This window comes from Caretta caretta, chromosome 7, assembly GCF_965140235.1.
Source record: "Caretta caretta isolate rCarCar2 chromosome 7, rCarCar1.hap1, whole genome shotgun sequence".
NCBI classification, from domain to species: domain Eukaryota; kingdom Metazoa; phylum Chordata; order Testudines; family Cheloniidae; genus Caretta; species Caretta caretta.
This window is the reverse complement of record NC_134212.1, coordinates 6,217,494-6,235,071: the sequence shown is the minus strand read 5'-3', so window position 1 is coordinate 6,235,071 and position 17,578 is coordinate 6,217,494. Positions and strand designations below refer to the sequence as shown.

The 17,578-nt window shown below is 44.7% G+C and overlaps 1 protein-coding gene across 4 annotated transcripts in view; it reads left to right on the top strand.

Moving 5' to 3' along the window:
• The window catches only part of ADAMTS9 (ADAM metallopeptidase with thrombospondin type 1 motif 9), a 137,108-nt gene that overhangs the window by 64,329 nt on the left and 55,201 nt on the right, over nt 1-17,578 (top strand). For all 4 annotated transcript variants that reach the window (XM_075130221.1, XM_048858027.2, XM_075130222.1 and 1 more), the window contains 9 exons: nt 3,235-3,445; nt 4,533-4,697; nt 6,161-6,325; nt 7,315-7,434; nt 11,457-11,561; nt 11,710-11,877; nt 12,098-12,385; nt 13,470-13,631; nt 14,231-14,407. In XM_075130221.1, coding sequence (XP_074986322.1) covers nt 3,235-3,445; nt 4,533-4,697; nt 6,161-6,325; nt 7,315-7,434; nt 11,457-11,561; nt 11,710-11,877; nt 12,098-12,385; nt 13,470-13,631; nt 14,231-14,407 — 1,561 coding nt within the window. The remainder of the gene's footprint in view (nt 1-3,234; nt 3,446-4,532; nt 4,698-6,160; nt 6,326-7,314; nt 7,435-11,456; nt 11,562-11,709; nt 11,878-12,097; nt 12,386-13,469; nt 13,632-14,230; nt 14,408-17,578) is intronic.

The window sequence follows — 17,578 nt, the reverse complement described above, 5'->3', positions numbered from 1 at the left end:
AGACTTCTGCAGAGTAGAATTCTGCCACTGTCAGCCAAGAGTTAATGGTGCCCACAGTCTTCCTTGTAGCAGGGACACGTTTTGCTCTCTTCACTTCAGCTTGCCTTTCTATGGTGAAAGCAGCACTAACTGTAAGGGACACATCCTTTATTTGATGCTGCGAAATGTAGAAACATGAAACAAATGCCTGTGATTCCTATCCTGACGTGATCGACAAGGCTGGGAACTGCATGGCGGTCTTGTCTGTCCAGGAGAAGCCGTCTGCAAACTTTAAAAAACAAACAAAAGTAGGCCCAAATCCAGCAAAGCAACTTAAGCAAGTGCTTAACTTTAAGCATGTGAGTCATCCTACTGGAGTCAGCGGGAGTACTCGTGAGCTGTACCTTAGCATGTGCTGAAGTGTTTTGCTGGATGAGGGCCTTAGCCAAACAGCGGCCTGTGACGATTACAGTATGGCGAAAGATTTTGGTGGGGAAGACTGTTTTTAAAAGAACAATTATTTCTAGACCTGTTTAACTTTTCACAGAATTATAGAATATCAGGGTTGGAAGGGACCTCAGGAGGTCATCTAGTCCAACCCCCTGCTCAAAGCAGGGCCAACCCCAACTAAATCATCCCAGCCAGGGCTTTGTCAAGCCGGGCCTTAAAAACCTCTATGGATGGAGGTTCTACCACTAAATTGTGAACTTTTGAACTAAAGTGTGGGCCGAGGGGGGGTTAAGTGGCTGCTGCTGAGCCAGGTTAGTTTTTATCTAGATTCCATCTAAGAATGTGATGGTCCTCTCAGATGGTCACTGTAACAGCTGAAAGGCTACTCAGGTGCCATTGTGCAGCTTGGAAGCTCCAGAGGCGGGAACTGTAAAAGTTAGGAACTCAATAACAGATCTGAGACTGACCTGTAAATCAGGAGCTACTGGTTCCAGATCTTTATTTTATTTTCCTAGCTACTCTCCTGGAGTTTGGCCTTGTGGCCAAGTTGAGGAGCTCTGCATTTTCTATACAAGAGTCTCTAATCTGGGCTCTGATCCGATGCCTGTTGAAGTCAATGGGTCTCATTCCATTAACTTCAGTGGACATTAGTTAGTTCCCTAATTAGGGACCTCATTCTGCAAGGTGCTTGGGCGAGGTGCTGAGTGCCCTCAAGTTCCAAGTGAGCTCTCAGGACCTCATGTAATCAAGCCCCATTCACAGTGTCAGTGTCATCCTGCCAGTGTGCAATTGTAATGAAGTAACCACAAGCACTTCCTCCAGGGATGGGGACAACCGGTGAAGAGGCAGTGATACAGGCAGACCAGTCTAGCAGTCCTCGCCTGGAAAAATGGTGTCTGCATTGGAGGATCTTTAGGGTGGGGACTTGGATAAAACCGAGAAGAGTGTGTGTATGTGTAGAGGATGGGAGTATGGATTGGGGGTGTTTAAGAGGAACATGGAGAACACCCTCAAAAGAGTATGAAAGGCCAACTTCTGCTCCCAGATATGCAGGTGTATCTCTGCAAAGGCAGGGTTCTACCCAACAGCTATGAAAAATGTTCCATGCCTTGGGGCCTGGTGCCTCTCTGACGCATGGGCAATATGCCTGTGTAGATCGCATTAATGGCAATTACTTGCATGTATCCTCAGTCCATTGATGGGAGAATAAACACAACTGCTCGTGACCAAGTATGATAGTAAGCCTTTAGGACTAAACATGCAGTTAATTATTATTGGGCTGGGGTCCATTGTGCTAGGATCTGTATAATGGCACATTAAGAGACTAACCTTGCCCCCAAAGAGTTTGCAAGATAAATACAAAGGCAACATGAAGGCTGGGAAACAAAGGTGAAGGGTTTCCCCAGGGTCACCTAGCAGATCAGTGGCAGATCCAAGAATAGAACGCAGGGCTCCAATTTCCCAGTCCAGTGGCCTGTCGACATGACCGTGCTTTTTCTGCCACCTGTCCAGCACCCTGTGATATAATTTAAGATTTATATCAAGTCCTAATATTGGAAAATATGTTAGTCCCAGATTCTGGAGAGAGGAATCCCAATAGTGTGAATTAAATTCGCCCGTCACCTGCACAGATCTATTCTATGAGGCGGGTATGGAAACATTGGAAAGCACATCTGGACCACTGAGCACCCACAGCTCCAGCTAAAGTCCATGGGAACTGTGAAAATCAGGCCTCTGGTGCCTGATGAAAACTGCACCATGTATATGGACCTAAATTTAATGCAACCACATGGGAAAAGTCCAGGGTCGGCAGCAGCCACATCTCTCCAGCTTGGGGACTGCATGGAAGTGATTCTGGACTATTCTGGAGAGAATGCCACACACATTGCATGCTTGCCTTCTTGCCATTTCAGTCTTAAAGGAGGATGTCTAATCTCCTAGCTTCAGGGTAGGAAAGGTGACTAAAGCACGAGGAGGTGGCTGTAGATAGGAAAGTGTGTTCAAGAACTGAAAGGTGGACGAAATCCCTGAGGTTCTCAGTTGAATGGCCTTCGTTTTTGCATCGCTGCCTGCGGGCAATAGAAGCCCCCCGGCAAACGCCAGGACCAGAGTCCCACCCACTGAGAGCAAGTGCTTTTTAATCCCTGATAGAACTCTTTCTTTGTATCATCTATCTTGTACCGGTGCACAAATCACTCAGTTCCACTTCAGAGGACTGAAAGTTTTGCTAAAGCATTCTGCTTCATGGAATTACATTTGACGTATGCTTCATGCCCATACAATTTAATACATTTGATGCCAAGTTTTTTTTAAAGCTTTTGGTTTTCTGAGGGTGAGGCATAGTCTAGGGGTCTGAACACAGGCCTAGAAGCCAGGAACCCCTGAATTCTAATGCTTGCTCTGCCACTGACTCTCCGTGACCTTGGGTAGGTCACTTAAACTCATTGCCTTGGTTTCCCCATCCATAAAAAGGGGCCAATACTGCATATGTACATCCCAAGAGTGATGCAAGGAGTAATTAGCTAATGTTTTAGACAGCACTTTGAAGATGCAAAGCTTTGGGTGGTGTTGTAATGAGTTACGAATCTGCATAGTTAAAGTATGTATATTCCTTATTTATGTAACATGATACTAACTGCATTATACACGTAGGATACTAAAAAGCAGTAACCCTTTCTGCTTCCGCTTTTCCTCTCAAAACCACGTGCGTTCCCGTGCTCTTCCAGACTTTCTGCTTTAGATAGTGTAATACTGGCAGAGTTACTGATGGTGGTTTTTGGGGGGCTTTTTTTTGTGTGTGCCCAGGTGGCATATTGCTAGAAAGAGCGAGTGCAATGCGCAGTGTGGGCTGGGATACCGAACACTAGAGGTCTACTGCACAAAGTACAGTAGGTCGGAAGGGAAGACGGAGAAAGTCGACGATCGATTCTGCAGTGGCCAAACCAAGCCAAATACTAGGGAAAAATGCTTTGGAGACTGTAACGTAGGAGGATGGCGGTATTCAGCCTGGTCTGATGTAAGTATGTCACCTGGGTGGTGACACTTGCCTTATTTCAGGTGAAAATCTACAGCCTGTGTATTCTTGGCAGCTCTCAGTCAAGGGGGGGCAGGCACTTGGTCAGCCTAACCTAGTAATAAAAGTTGATTTGGGAAGTGTCCTGCTTTTGCGGCGGAGCCATTCAACTGTGCGCTGCTGTTGCTTTGAAGCCGCCTGCTGGAATAGTGCATGGGATGGACTCTGCCAGCGGTCAGTCCTGCGTGGATCCGTCATCAGGAGGCGCTCGTCTGTGAAACTGGTAGCTATGCATAGCACGTGGAACTGGGGAACGGTTTTCAGCATGTTCTCTGGGTCCAAAGCTGCCCAGTAACCCATCCGCCATTGCTTTCTGCATTCCTCCGATGTCCGTAAGGCCGATCTTGACCATTCTCTGCACGCACAACTGCTAGCACCATCATCAGTAAGAGTTTGTGTGTGGCCTGAGTATGCAGACTGAACTAAAGACAGGGTTTTGTTTCATGACTGCAATATAAATAGCTTTACTTTTTAAAATACTATGCAGCCTCATTTTCATTTACACTGAGGCCCCTTTACACCGTTTTGGCATTGACACATCTTGAGGCCACGTAAAGTGCCTGAGTGGTGTAATGGCACCTTGGTATAAATGGTAGAGGATGTAAAACAATGATTGGTATTAAGAAGTTAAATCAGGCCACTGCTATTTACCGTTTCTCATAATACAAGTATAAAGAAACACCAGTTGAATGAAATCGAAAGGCCACAAATTTAAAACTAATAACGGAATTCTTTTTTTGGCACAACCCATGATGAAACCTGTGGAACTCATTGCCACAAGATATTATTGTGCTTGGTAAGATTTAATATATATATATATATATATAAGGGATACAAACCTTTGTACTTCTGGTCAAAACCAGCCATCAGCTGCCTGGGATTAGGAAGAAATTTACCCCATGGGGGCGCTTTTGTACAGTTGTTCTTTATGGGGTTTCTTGCATCTCTCGTCCAGGTTACAGGATTAGGTAGACTATTGGCCTGGCCCCGAGTACAATTCCCAGGTGTGTTTACTGAGTTTCTCTTTCAGTGCTCTAAAAGTTGCGGTGGTGGCACAAGGAGACGACGAGCCATCTGCGTTAACACCCTCAATGATGTTCTGGACGACAGTAAATGCAGTCGGCAGGAGAAGCTCGTTGTACAGCGCTGTAGTGACTTCTTGTGTCCACAGTGGAGAACAGGCGATTGGTCAGAAGTAAGTGTCCACTGTTTTAAATCCAAAAAGCTGGTCTCTTTCACCCACAGGTGTTGGGCCAATGAAAGATATGACCTCACCCACCTTGTGTGTCATATCCTAGGACTGACCCGGCTACAGCAACACTGCACTTAGTAGTCAGCCTGCGTTGATGCGACTGTCTGTACCGATGACTAATGAATGGCTACGAAAGACCAGATTCTTTCCCTTAGAGGGGGCACATTGGAGCCCCTGGGGTTCTGCTGTGAGAAAGGAGTGAAAGATTTCACACAGAGGCCTATGCCCCATGGGCGTAGCAGCATTCTGCTCTGTAGGGGCTCTCTTCACCCCCGCACACAAGAAAAGTTGGGAGTCAGGATAGAGGGAGGAGTGGGGAAGCAGCGTCCTTGGTCCTAAGCCTCCAGATCCACTGACCGTTTTTTTCTCTGGAAAGCATGTGCCTTCGATAGGGAAATGAGGCATTACTTCAACTCCAGGGGTGCTCTGTAGCCTTTGACAGGGGGCTCATGGAGAAGGAAATTCCTGCCCCCTAGCTCCACAAGCGGAAACCTCAGCAGCTCGTCGAAACAAGGCTCACTTCTCCAGGGGTCGTGTTCTTTCCAGAGTCAAAGAAGTGAGATGATGGAGGAAAACTCCCTCAGTGAGTGGACTCTGGTCCAGCTCTGGCTCCTAAGAACATGAGCCATGTAACGGGAAGAGAGAGCGTCAGCCTCTGGAGTTGTGATGCCTTTGGAAAGCTTGGGCTGGCGGGAACATGGAAAGAGGAGCACTTTGCTACATCTTTGCAGAGATGTTGCCAGCAGTCCTGTCACCTAGTGCTTGGGTGTGGCCTTCCAGGCTCCTCGGTCCCTGGAAACAAATCATGGCTGCCTTCTGCACTGGATTGGTTTGGAGGCAAGGGCTTCTGCACCCTTTCTCCCCGGCACACCTCCCATTTTGGCCCTCATGCTACAGCATCCATAATTTGCTCCTTTGATTTCTGGCACTTCTTCAGAAGTTCTAGGGAGCCAACATCACGAATAACAAGGATGTTAGCAATACGCAGGGAAAGTTACACCACCGTAAAGCTGAGCTAGTCCCATGGAAGTTAGTGGAGTTACACCAGGTTTACACCAGAATCCAGCCCAGTGAATCCTGTATGAGTTGCACTGTACATTACGTTGATTTTCCCAAAAAGGGTGATTAATAATAATCCTGATTTTTCTCCATGTTCTTTGACTTGATGTTATTTTCAACCCTCACTGTATGTTTGTTTTGACCCCCATAGGTGTCTCTAAGCTCCAGTCGGTGCCATGAACCAACTCCTCTTAGTTAAAGACAAACCTCTAAGCAAACAATTGTTTGGTGGCGGTTTCTGGTCTGATTTTAATATCACGGGCAGATTCTCAACTGGTGTCCATCACCATAGTTCCATTGACACCAGCGAAGGATCTGACCTCGAGTCTGTGATTTGCTCCTTGCAGTGCTTGGTAACCTGTGGGAAAGGGCACAAACATCGCCAGACTTGGTGCCAGTTTGGAGAAGATCGATTAAATGACAGGTTTTGTGATCCGGAGAGTAAGCCCGATTCTGTGCAGACCTGTCAGCAGCAGGAATGTGCAGCGTGGCAAGTAGGACCCTGGGGACAGGTAATGTAAGAGACTCTGTTTCCTTCTGCTCCTGGTATAAATGGTCTGTTGTTGTAAAGCTGGCAGCAGTAGCAGGACCATGCTAAATTTCATTTGTGTTTATAACAGATTGGCAAAGATTTTCAAAAATGGGTTTCCAAGCTTAGACTACGAAGTCCATATTTAGGCACCTAAATAATAGCAATACCCACTCTGATGCAGTGCTTGGCATCTCAAAGCACTTCACAAAGGAGATTAGTATCATTACCCTCATTTTACAGATGGAGAAACCGAGGCACAGAGGGGTGATGTGACTTGCCCAAGGTCATCCAACAGCTAAGCTGGAACTGGTGCCCAGATTCCCAGGCCAGTGCTTTATCCACTAGGCAATATTACCTCCTTTTAATAATAAGTGGCCTGATTTTCCTAAGTGCAGCACCCATTGACTTTCCGCAGCCCTTTTTCAAAATCTTGCCTTCATTTTTGTTGTCTGTTTCATATTAATTTTCACAAAGGGAAAATAAGCAATCTGTGCTAATTTCTTCCAGAGGATTCTGCCTTCTTGATTTCCACCACAGCTGTAACTTTTATGATTTAGTTATTAAAAAATAATAATAATTAGCTGGACCACACAAATTACTGATTGGCACAATGCCTTTCATTCATGATCATGGTATGTTACTGGAAGCTTGCACAGCCTGCATGCAAAGCAATGTGACAGGGATTACACTAAATTCATATCCCACAGAATGGGAAATCATTTAAACACTCATACATCCATATTTGAAGATGATAAATGAAGCATGCAGGATTCCGACAGAAGCAGTGAATTAAGTTTGACCTCCTTTTAAGCTGATATGACCGAAGTAGAAGAAAATGGCTTTTTTACTTTTGGTGGATGTTATGAAAGAAATGATGCGCTTCAAATACACTACCCCTGCTTAATACTTTCCAGGTCAAATCTTTATTCAGTCACGTGCACGTCTGTCTTGTTTTTTCCCCCCTCCCAGTGCACAGTGACATGTGGGCAGGGCTACCAAATGAGAGCAGTGAAATGTGTTGTCGGTGCCTATGTATCAGTAGTGGATGACAATGAGTGTAACGCTGCTACTCGACCGACGGACACACAGGTAAATGTTACACTTCTTTTCATCTCTTGTTCCCATCCAGGCATTGCCTCTTGCGGGAGTGATAAAATAAGCATGCCTTTCCTCTCTCTTAATTGTTCCTGGCTTAGTAAATCAATACCAAGATCTGCTCTTTTGAAGATCTCTGGGCCAGGTCCTCAGCTGGTGCAAATCAATATAGCTTTACTGACTTTCAGTGGAACCATGCTAATTTATACCAGCTGAGGGCATAAGGTCTACTCTGCAATTAGACACCTGCGGCTGGCCTGTGCCAGCTGACATGGCTCACAGGGCTCGGGCTGTGGGGCTCTTTAATTGAGGTGTAGACGTTTGGGGACCCTTCTGTCTCGCAGGGTCCTAGAGCCCAGGCTCCAGCTTGAGCCCGAATGTCTACACCACAGTTCAACAGCCCTGTGAGCCTGAGTCAGCTGGCATGGACTAGTCCCGGGGTTTTAATTGCAGTGGAGATGGACCTTCGGTGGCCAACTTGAGTGTTTTTGGCAGATCTCAGACAAGAGCAGCAGAGCTTGTAGACCATGGCCTCTCTGTTAGCAAACCTGGCAGCCGGCAGGGTGCTCCAGTGTGCATTTTTGCCAGATCTGGTGAGGATTTAACGTGTACGTATGCCGTGAAATGGATCTGTACAGCCTTGTTGTAGTTGTCACGTGCTCTGTTTTTGATGTCGAAGCCATAGTGGGCTTCCTATTGTCAGTTCTATACCATGGAGCATGCCTAGGGTGACCAGACGTCCCGTTTTTAAGCCCTCCTGCAGCTATCCTGGCTTTTTCTTGAAAACGGGCAAATTGTCCCATATTTTCTGTCTCCCGCACATCCGTACTGGCAGGTCCTGCTGCTGGCCGGATCCTTTCTCGCCAGCCGCCCACCAGTGGTGAGTGCGGGCTGAGGGTGGGGTCCAGTGGCCAACAATAGGGATGGGTGTTCAAGGCTGATGATGAGGCAATTTTGCATTGCCGTCAGCACAGCCCCCCACTGCGTGCTGGCTCTTGGCCAGCAGTGCCCTGTCCCCAGTCCCCAGCTGCGGTGGCTGGTGAGTGTGGGCAGGCTACGTGTCGCCCTAGGCACAATAATTCGACGAAGAAGGAGCAGTTACTTATCTGTAAGGAACAGGAGGGTTTTTTTGAGATGTTTTGTCCCTGTGCTCCACTCCCCACCCTCCTTCTCTTCTGCTCTGCTGTCCTTGCATCTGGGCTCCATGAATAGAAAACGGAGCAGTGGAGGGTCTTCTCCTCCCTGCATAACCTCCTACCAGACCATAAGGATGCACAGGGCATTGCTGACAAAAACCCTCTCCAATCAAGAGCATGCAGATGCACACACATCTTGAAGAACTCCAGTTACTGTATACATAAATAATCTGCCCATGCTTTACGAACAGCATCACAGAGTAGAGTCACGCTACCTATAAATGAAGGAATTTTAGATCTGGCAAAGGATCTCTGGGTTACTCCTGTCTCAGTTGCCACTACTTCACAGTGTGCTGATCATAGATATCCAGTACTGTCCAAGGGTTTAGAGTATCTTTATACTCCTCCGACTCTATCTTCACTTGTCACTGCTGAAAATGCAAAATCAAAACAAATAGGAAAGTCAACACCCAAAGAAAGAGAATCAAGGAGACTAGACCTCTTTGGATGGAAAAATGATTCCTCGCTGTTTACAAGTTAGGATAGCTAATAATCAGGCCATGCTGTCTAAATAAGATACTCTTCAATGGGATATTCGGTCTGATTTTAAGAACAAGATACCTGTAGAAATTACAAATGAATTCAGATCGATCTGTAAAGAAGGTCACTCAGTTGCGAAAACCGCACTGCAGGTTGCATTGGACGCTGCTGATACTGGTGTCCGTTCAATGGCTATGAAGTGTGTATCACAGTTGTCTGCATCAGGCTTGCCTAAGGAAGTACAGGCAACCATTGAAGATTTGCCATTCAATGGACAGTTTTTTAGTACTATAATGGATGAGTGTCTTCACTCATTGAAAGGCTCAAGATCCACTATAAGATCACTGAGTTTATACACATTAGTATTTAGAAGGAAGCAATTTTGTCTTCACCCTTCTTCCTCGAGATATTGGAACACTACACCTTTCTGAAACTTTTATCAACAGAGATCGTCTCACCAATCCTAGATGAGATTGAGATATCAAAAGAAGAGAGCTGGTCCATCATCCTCTTTGCTAACATCACAATCAGGAAAGATGCAAAAGCATCAGATTTGATGCCACAGTCAATGATCTTGGACTAATCTACAAGGATCTATACCTTTTCCTCCCTCGCTTCGTTCCCATCTGTCTTTTTTGTCCCAGGAGGGTTGGATTACAGTGGATTCTTCATGTCTTGAGGATGGTTACACCATTCAGTTTCCATCTGTGCCTCCCATCCTTATAGTTCCTTTTTAGTAACTAGTTTCATGAGAGCACTATGCATCAAGAGGGAGATGACGTAATCAATCTCGGAGCGACGGAATGGGTACCTCAAAAATTTGTGGGAAAGGGCTTATATCCCCCTTATTTCCTCATACCAAAAAAGAAAAGAGGTTGTCATCTGATCCTGGATCTCGGAAATTATTACAAATACATTAGATGCACCAAATTTGGTATGGTAACTCTTGCTTCAGTTATTCCCACTTTATATCCTATGCATTGGTTCATGACCCTGACCTTATAGGAAGCTTACTTCCATGTGTAGATAAATCCTGCACAGAAGAAACATCTACAATTTGTAGTTTTAGGTGTAGGCTTTCCTTCCTTTTCCATTAATTCCAAAGACGTTAAGGAAGGTAAGACAAGAAGCAGCTCAGATTATACTGATGGCCCCTGCCTGACCTCATCAGTTCTGGCTCTCAGAACTCCTGATACTGTCCACTCATCAGTTTATCATGCTTCCGGTTGAGAAGGATAGAATAACAGTCTAGTCCTACATCCAAATTCAGCTTCTCTGTGTATCACAGTGTGGATGGTATCTGGATGCAATTAGATAGGGAAAGTTCTGCAGAGGTACAGAATACAGTATCTTAATTCAGAGGCGGAAAGTATGTGCTAAAATTATGTAATTTGCAAAACAGAAGCATTTTTCATCATGGGAAATATGTACAGTCACATTCCATCTCCTTGTTCTGTTCCAATTATTTTGGATTATTTATTACATTTAATACACTCGGGAGACTCTGTTTCAGTCAAGGTACGTTTGGCAGAGATTTCAGCATTTCATTCACCAGTAGAAGGGGGTTGAGTTTTCAGTCATTGATCAGTGAATAGATTTCTAGATCACAGTTGGGGAAACTGAGGCATAGGGAGGTGAAGTGACTTGCCCAAGGTCACCCAGCAGGCCAGTGGGAGATGCAGGGATTGAACCCAGGACTCCTGAGTACCAGTTCAGTGCTCTGTCTTCTTGGCCACACTGCTTTGTGAAAGCCTCATTGAAAGAGGCATAAGACATTGACCAGACAGTTCCCTATTTGGAACGTACTTGAGGAAAGTTAAATTTTCGTCTCATTCTTTCCAAAACCAGCGTGACTTATGTTAAATACATTTGCTCCAGGTCCAGTTTTTTTCCTGTGATTTAAAAACTTAGTTTGGCTGGTATTTTTCAGTAGTGCTTAAGGGTGTTAGGAGCCCAACTGCCATTGAAAATTGTTAGGGGCTGGAATGCCTATTGCCCTCTTGGTGACAATCTCTACTCTTGTCCCCCAAACTCCTTTCTTTGGAAGTTCATCATCATAAATGCAGATGACATATGATTGTGAGGATACTGGCAAATCAAAAGCTAAGTGCAATTCTGCTGTCAGTTCCCCTCTTTTCCCCGCCCCCCACAATGTATTGATTTCAAATTTTGCAGATCTGTCATGAGGACCTGAGAGCAGAACCTGCCTCTATTAAAGTGAAGAGTCTGTAAATAGCGGATTGTAGGGCAAAGTATATTTTTCCTTCTTTCTTAACCACATTGTGGAGATTACTTACCTGGAGCATATTTTTCATTTTCTCTCATACGTTTGTTTGGTAGGACTGTGAAATAGCAGCATGTCCTCTCCGTCCAGCTGCTCCAGAAACGAAAAGATCTATGCCCAGTGTTCACAGGACACAATGGAGATTTGGATCTTGGACACCCGTAAGTGTGTGGTCACTGGCTACATTTTATAAGATGACACGTTTTTTGTTATCGATTATTATTATATTATTTGATTTTTATCCCAAAATCTGTGCCTTTGAACGACAGGAGATGACTTCTCACTAAACTACTTGTTGATCTTTCCTAGTGCTCGATGACATGTGGGAAAGGTACCAGGATGAGATATGTCAGCTGTCGTGATGATCAGGGATCAGTGGCTGATGAAGCTGCCTGTTTTCATCTCCCTAAGCCTTCAGCGACAGAAGTGTGCTCCGTAATGCCATGTGGACAATGGAAAGCCCTGGAGTGGAGTTCTGTAAGCAAATCCAGTTCTTACCACAGTATAATCTATATGGCCTGTTCCTGCAATTTATGTCATATATTTCCAATGTACTCTGTCATCCAGTGCTCTTCTGAGGTAAAAGGCAAGGAAGTTGAGATGTTTCAACTTCTTTTTATTAGCAAGTGGTTTCATTTTAAAAAACATCTCTCCAGGCTGGAAATGAAAGTGTCTTCTTTTCCACTTGTCAATGCAGTGTTCAGTGACGTGCGGCCAAGGTAAGGCAACACGGCAGGTGGTCTGCTTGAATTACAGCGATCAGGTGGTCGATAGAAGTGAATGCGATCCAGATGATCTCCCGGCAACGGACCAGGATTGCTCTGTGTCTTCCTGTCAGAACATCCATGACTACGGCAGGCCAATCCACCCTTTCCCATACCCGGAGCATCAGCCGAAATCCCACCCAGGGGGAAACCCAAACCAGAATACTGGCCCCGCGCACATACCAGGAGACAACCAATGGAGAATTGGCCCATGGGGTGCTGTAAGTGTCAATTTATTCACTTCAGGTCAAACTATGACCCTTGTGTTCCTTTTCCCCCTGCACAGATGTGCAACAAGGTACCACTTTACTCCCCTGCACTCACTACCCATATGACTCAAGCCTCTGTGTATTCCTCTGCCCGTGTATTAGCTCTGCTCCTCCAAAGCACCAGAAGGCATGGCAGAATAAGTAATCTGTGCCGGGCATAGGGCTGGCAGCATTACTTCCCTTGAGACAAAGGACTTACTAGAGACCAGATGGTGCCTTTGAGTCATCGTATGGTTCCTGGTCTTCTCCTGGGGCAGCTCAGCTCTGCTTCTTGCTCAGGGCTAGCGACCAACCACAATTGAGACTTTCTTATTTTTTTCTAAAAAAACTTGTGAACTCAGAGTTGAAACAGTGCATTGCTAAGGTCCCACTTTAGCAAGGTGATGGGAGGAATTTTAAATATCTGAGTGAAGTCACTGGAATTGCTCAGGCGCTTAAAGTTATGCCCATGCAGAATTCCTTTGCTGAGCTGGGGCCTAAAGCGTCACGGGGGATTTAATGTTTGTAAAAACAGGCTTTTCTGCTTGATTCACGTAGACTGCAAAGCTTAGGTGCCAGCTTCCTCATTTCACGGGGGGTGCTCGACCCCTGCTCTACCCCAGGCCCTGCCCCCGCTCCAAGCCGTCCCCCAAGGTCCTGCCCCACCTCTTCCCGCCCGCCCCCGAGTGTGCCTGCCCTCGCTCTACCCCTTCTCTCCCCCCCCCCAGTGCCTCCTGCACGCCACTGAACAATTGATTCGTGGCGGGCGGGAGGCGCTGGGAGGGAGGGGGAGTAGCTGATCGGCGGGGCTGCAGCCCTGGAGCACCCACGGAGTCGGCGCCTATGCTGCAAAGGTAAAAGGATGTTAGTTAGGCTAATGCCATAGACCTGACATTTGTCTATTAACTCTAGCTCCTTTGGCGAGAGGTGGGGGTTTTGCTTCCTGTTGCGCGAGCTCACTCCCATAGCTGAGTGTTCTGATGGTCCTTTCGGGAGAGCCAGTGAAAGCTAAGCACAAACTGGACTTGATGGCATCGTGGGTGATTGTGTTTTGCAGTGCTCTAGTACGTGTGCTGGGGGATTCCAGCGGCGGGTTGTGGTGTGCCAGGATGAAAACGGATACACTGCGAGTAACTGTGATGAGAAAGCAAAACCTGTTGAGCAGAGATCGTGTGAATCTGGCCCTTGTCCGCAGTGGGCTTATGGCAGCTGGGGAGAGGTGAGAACCAAGTTAAACTTTTCCTGTCTCTAAAAAGACATACGCCAAGGTTTTCAGTTGGGGGGCGGGGCGGGGAGTTGAAAATTGGAAATAAAAAATACTGCCAATGGTTAGCAAAATGTTTCGTTTACTGAAAAGCGAGTTCTTGGGAACTGAAACAGTTCTGTAAAGAATCTGGTAATGTTTTCAATTAAGCACATCGCAGAAACATTTCCGGACAATGACAGATTTTGAAAACTCTATTTAAAAGGGCCATTTTTTGAGAGAAAAGCTATTCATCTGAATTATGTCAATCTGCTGTAGTGAGTTTAGTGTCCAGCTTCAGACATCTTCAAAAGCACTTGGCTGATGTTTAGCGCTTTCTAAAAGTTGGTCTCATTTAATGTGTCTTATTTTGAGTACCCAAAAATAGCGGCCCCCAAAACCTCTGGTCCCTTCTGAAATTTAAAAAAATACCAACACCCTCTTCTGGGGCCTGTCTCGCCCCACCCTGAAGTCAGTGGAAAGACTCTCGTTGATTTCAATGGAGGTTGGGGCAGACAATGCTCAATATGTAAATTACTAATATTATAACTGCTCTGTTGATTTCCTTTCTCTAGTGCACAAAGGCATGTGGTGCGGGAACAAGAACAAGGCTTGTGGTGTGTCAGCGCCCTAATGGTGAAAGGTTTCCAGATCTGAGCTGTGAAATTCTCGACAAACCACCAGACCGTGAGCGGTGCAATATGCAGGACTGTCCTAGAGATGCTGCCTGGAATTCTGGTCCTTGGAGCTTGGTATGACCATCACATATTTATCTCTGTGACTCTTTTTATAGATGTTCCATAACAACAAATCTAATACGCTTAAAGCCCAGGTGTTAATATTTTGTGTCATAAAACTGCACTTAAAGAAGATTATTTACAGTAGACTCAGAGTGACGCATTCAGGAAGGGCTTACATTAGCGAAGTAAACTCCTTTAATTTAAAAGGCACTTTCTGCTAGATAACCAACTTTGTACATTTTATTACATTGCAAGCACCATGCATTACGAGTCTTGGTTATGACTGAGTTCTTTGCATGCAAATTAAAACCTGGCATTTTAAGCAGTATATTTAAATTTAAATGAAAGTTTTGATTATATTTAATATTTTATTGTGCACTTATTATTGCCCATGTTGCATTTTCTCTGCAAAAAAAATTATCGTTATGGGAGGATTTTGGTGCTAAGTTGCCCTCATTCACAAGTATATGTGTTTATAAGTGTGTATGTATTAGTAACACCCATACAGAAAACACAGGCACGTTCCTACTTTACTATAATGCATATATACATGTATATGTATTTCTATATATATACATGTATGTTTATATATATAATGTCCTTTATTCTCAGCTGTGGATCATATAGTGCAACTGATGAGGGGCCAGGCTTAAAGTGGTTTTAAGCTACCCTTGCATATTTCTCTGATCCTTGGTCCGATCCCCAGCCACTGCTCTAAATTACACTAGCTGCCCATGTGGGACTATTATGGCAGCCGGGGATCAACAGGAAGTAGGGAAGCCCCCTTTCTTTAGGTCACCTTTCCTCTCCAACCTCTGGGAGGGGAGTGGAATGGGAGTTGGTTATGCTGGCTCTGTGCCACTGGGATGATTCTCCTGCACTGCGGTGTTCCATCCACGGCTCCAGCTGCGCAAAGTGGCTCTAATGCAGGGGATGATCTGGACCATTATATAGTGTCCTGTAGTTTAAAACTCTACCCTGCCCAGCCTGGGATCTGTCTGCTCTGCAAGGTGAACTCCACAGAATAATACTGACTTCCTGTATAAAAGGCCCTCTCCACCTGAGGACAGGTGGAATTCTAGTGCTCCTGGCTGGTTGCTAACAGGTGCTCTTACACCAAAGTGAGTGTGGGACTTGGGACACTGGCTAGATAAAATGAAAACCGTTGATGTGACCATTTTAAAATGACACGCAAACACGTGTCAAAATGTATTGTATATTTTGTTAAACATAGCTGAAGGTTTTTTAAAGGTGATTTGACTTGAAAGCACTTTATAAAAAATGAGGCCTTTTTGTAATATATTGACTTCCTTAAACACTATGGTTTTAACATCACATTGCTGGAGTTTAATATCATTGTAGTTTCTGTGGATGCTTTTGGTAACATTTCTGTTTTTTTCATACCTCAGTGAATTATGTGATAGCCATAACATTGCTGACTAGTATTTATACGGTGCTTCATCATTACAAGGGACAGTGATTAATTTGAGGTGCTAATGTATCACTTTTATACGGATAGTTGGTGCTGACTGAACGAGCTGAGGCTCCCCGAGGCGGTTGTTTTCTCCCACAACTGCGTCCTGAAAATTGCTGCTAACTTCTGTTTCATGTGCTTGAATGTTTGCAAGACCCAAGCAAGATGGCTAGCCTCTTCTGTTGGGTTTTGGTGTCCTCCAGCATTTGGCATTATCACCATGTCTTTTCTGGAACAGATCATAGGGCTGTACACAGCTCTGTCATAACTATCGATTTCAGTGGGATTGTGCCCGCTTCCACCACAGCTGAATCTGCCCCCCCAGTGTTTGATAGACAGGGCTCCATCCTGCATTCCTTCCCCAGCCAAACCTCCCATTGATGCCAGGTGTCGATGAGCTGGGTCAGATGTGCAGAATCAGTCTTGCAGCACTGGGGTGCATGCAGTCCTAAACTGTGTTCTTAGTCTTGTGTTAATTAAAGTTTGCTCTAACTCGTCAGTGGAGAATCTTGCGACCAAAGTATTCAGTAGCAGCGTCACCCGCTCCTACTGTCCCTTCTCTTGCAACGTTCCCGCTGGAGAAAGATTTTCAGAGCTGAGCCACTATTATTGCCGTATAGGGTCTTGCTTTTTCATGTGAAGTATCTTATCTGTTGTTTGCCCGAGCTCTGCCGTAAGTGACTCTAGAGCTGTATTTGAGGACCTGTGGGCTCAACAAGGAACCAAAGTTTTGTCTCTCCTGAAAAATATAATAAATTTCTACGTATCCCTCGTTTTCATATTACCATGGGCTACTACAGTAGGTCGTAGGGGAGAGTCCAACTTTCTTTTATTGTATCACCTCACTTGCTTCTAGTTCTGACATTGATTGCAGACGTCATTCTGTAGCCGTTCAGACTTCATCTGTTCAGGTGGAGTGTCACTACCATATTTTTGGTCACTTTTGAAACAAGAGTATAGTATTAGCTGAAACTTTTCAGCAGTATGGATTTATGTATTTATGTAATAAAGTGTATTTATTTTTCCAGTATTGTTATTTAATTTTATATAAATATTGCATACATTTACAATGTTTAATGTTAACATCAAACAGTGAAAATTAAAGACAAGTAGAAAGTAATCAGAAATGAATTTGTATAATGATTTCTTGAGTCGTATGCTAAACTGCAACAATACACTTAATGCTATAAGATGGCAAGCCTTTCTGAATTGGCAATGTAAGATTATCTTCCGTCAACGGTTATTTAAAAATCATTATTATTTATTTAGTGCTACTCCAAGGAAATTAGTCGTCCATACTAAGTAATATAAGCTATATTTAGAAAGAGATACATTTAGTTACTTTTGAAATAATGCTAGTGCTCTAAAACCTCTCACTGTGACTGTGAAGTACAGATGAGTCCTTTCATGCAAGTATTTAACTGGGTAGTGTTCTTGCATGATTGACTGAAATGTATTATATAAAACATCAGAACTTAGACTGCTCATTTTATTAATAGTTAGTCCTGCAGCCCTTACTCAGGCAAATTCTGTAGTGACCTTTTATGAAATCAAAGTGGGGGAGGTTTATCTCACCTAAACATTTCAGGGTTTAGCCCAGAGATTTTTTTATTTTTTTGTAAAGCTGTGTGTGAAATCATACCATTATCATATGACATGGCTGGTGTAAATGCACCCAGCATTACCTTTGTGATGGACATTCCCGGGGA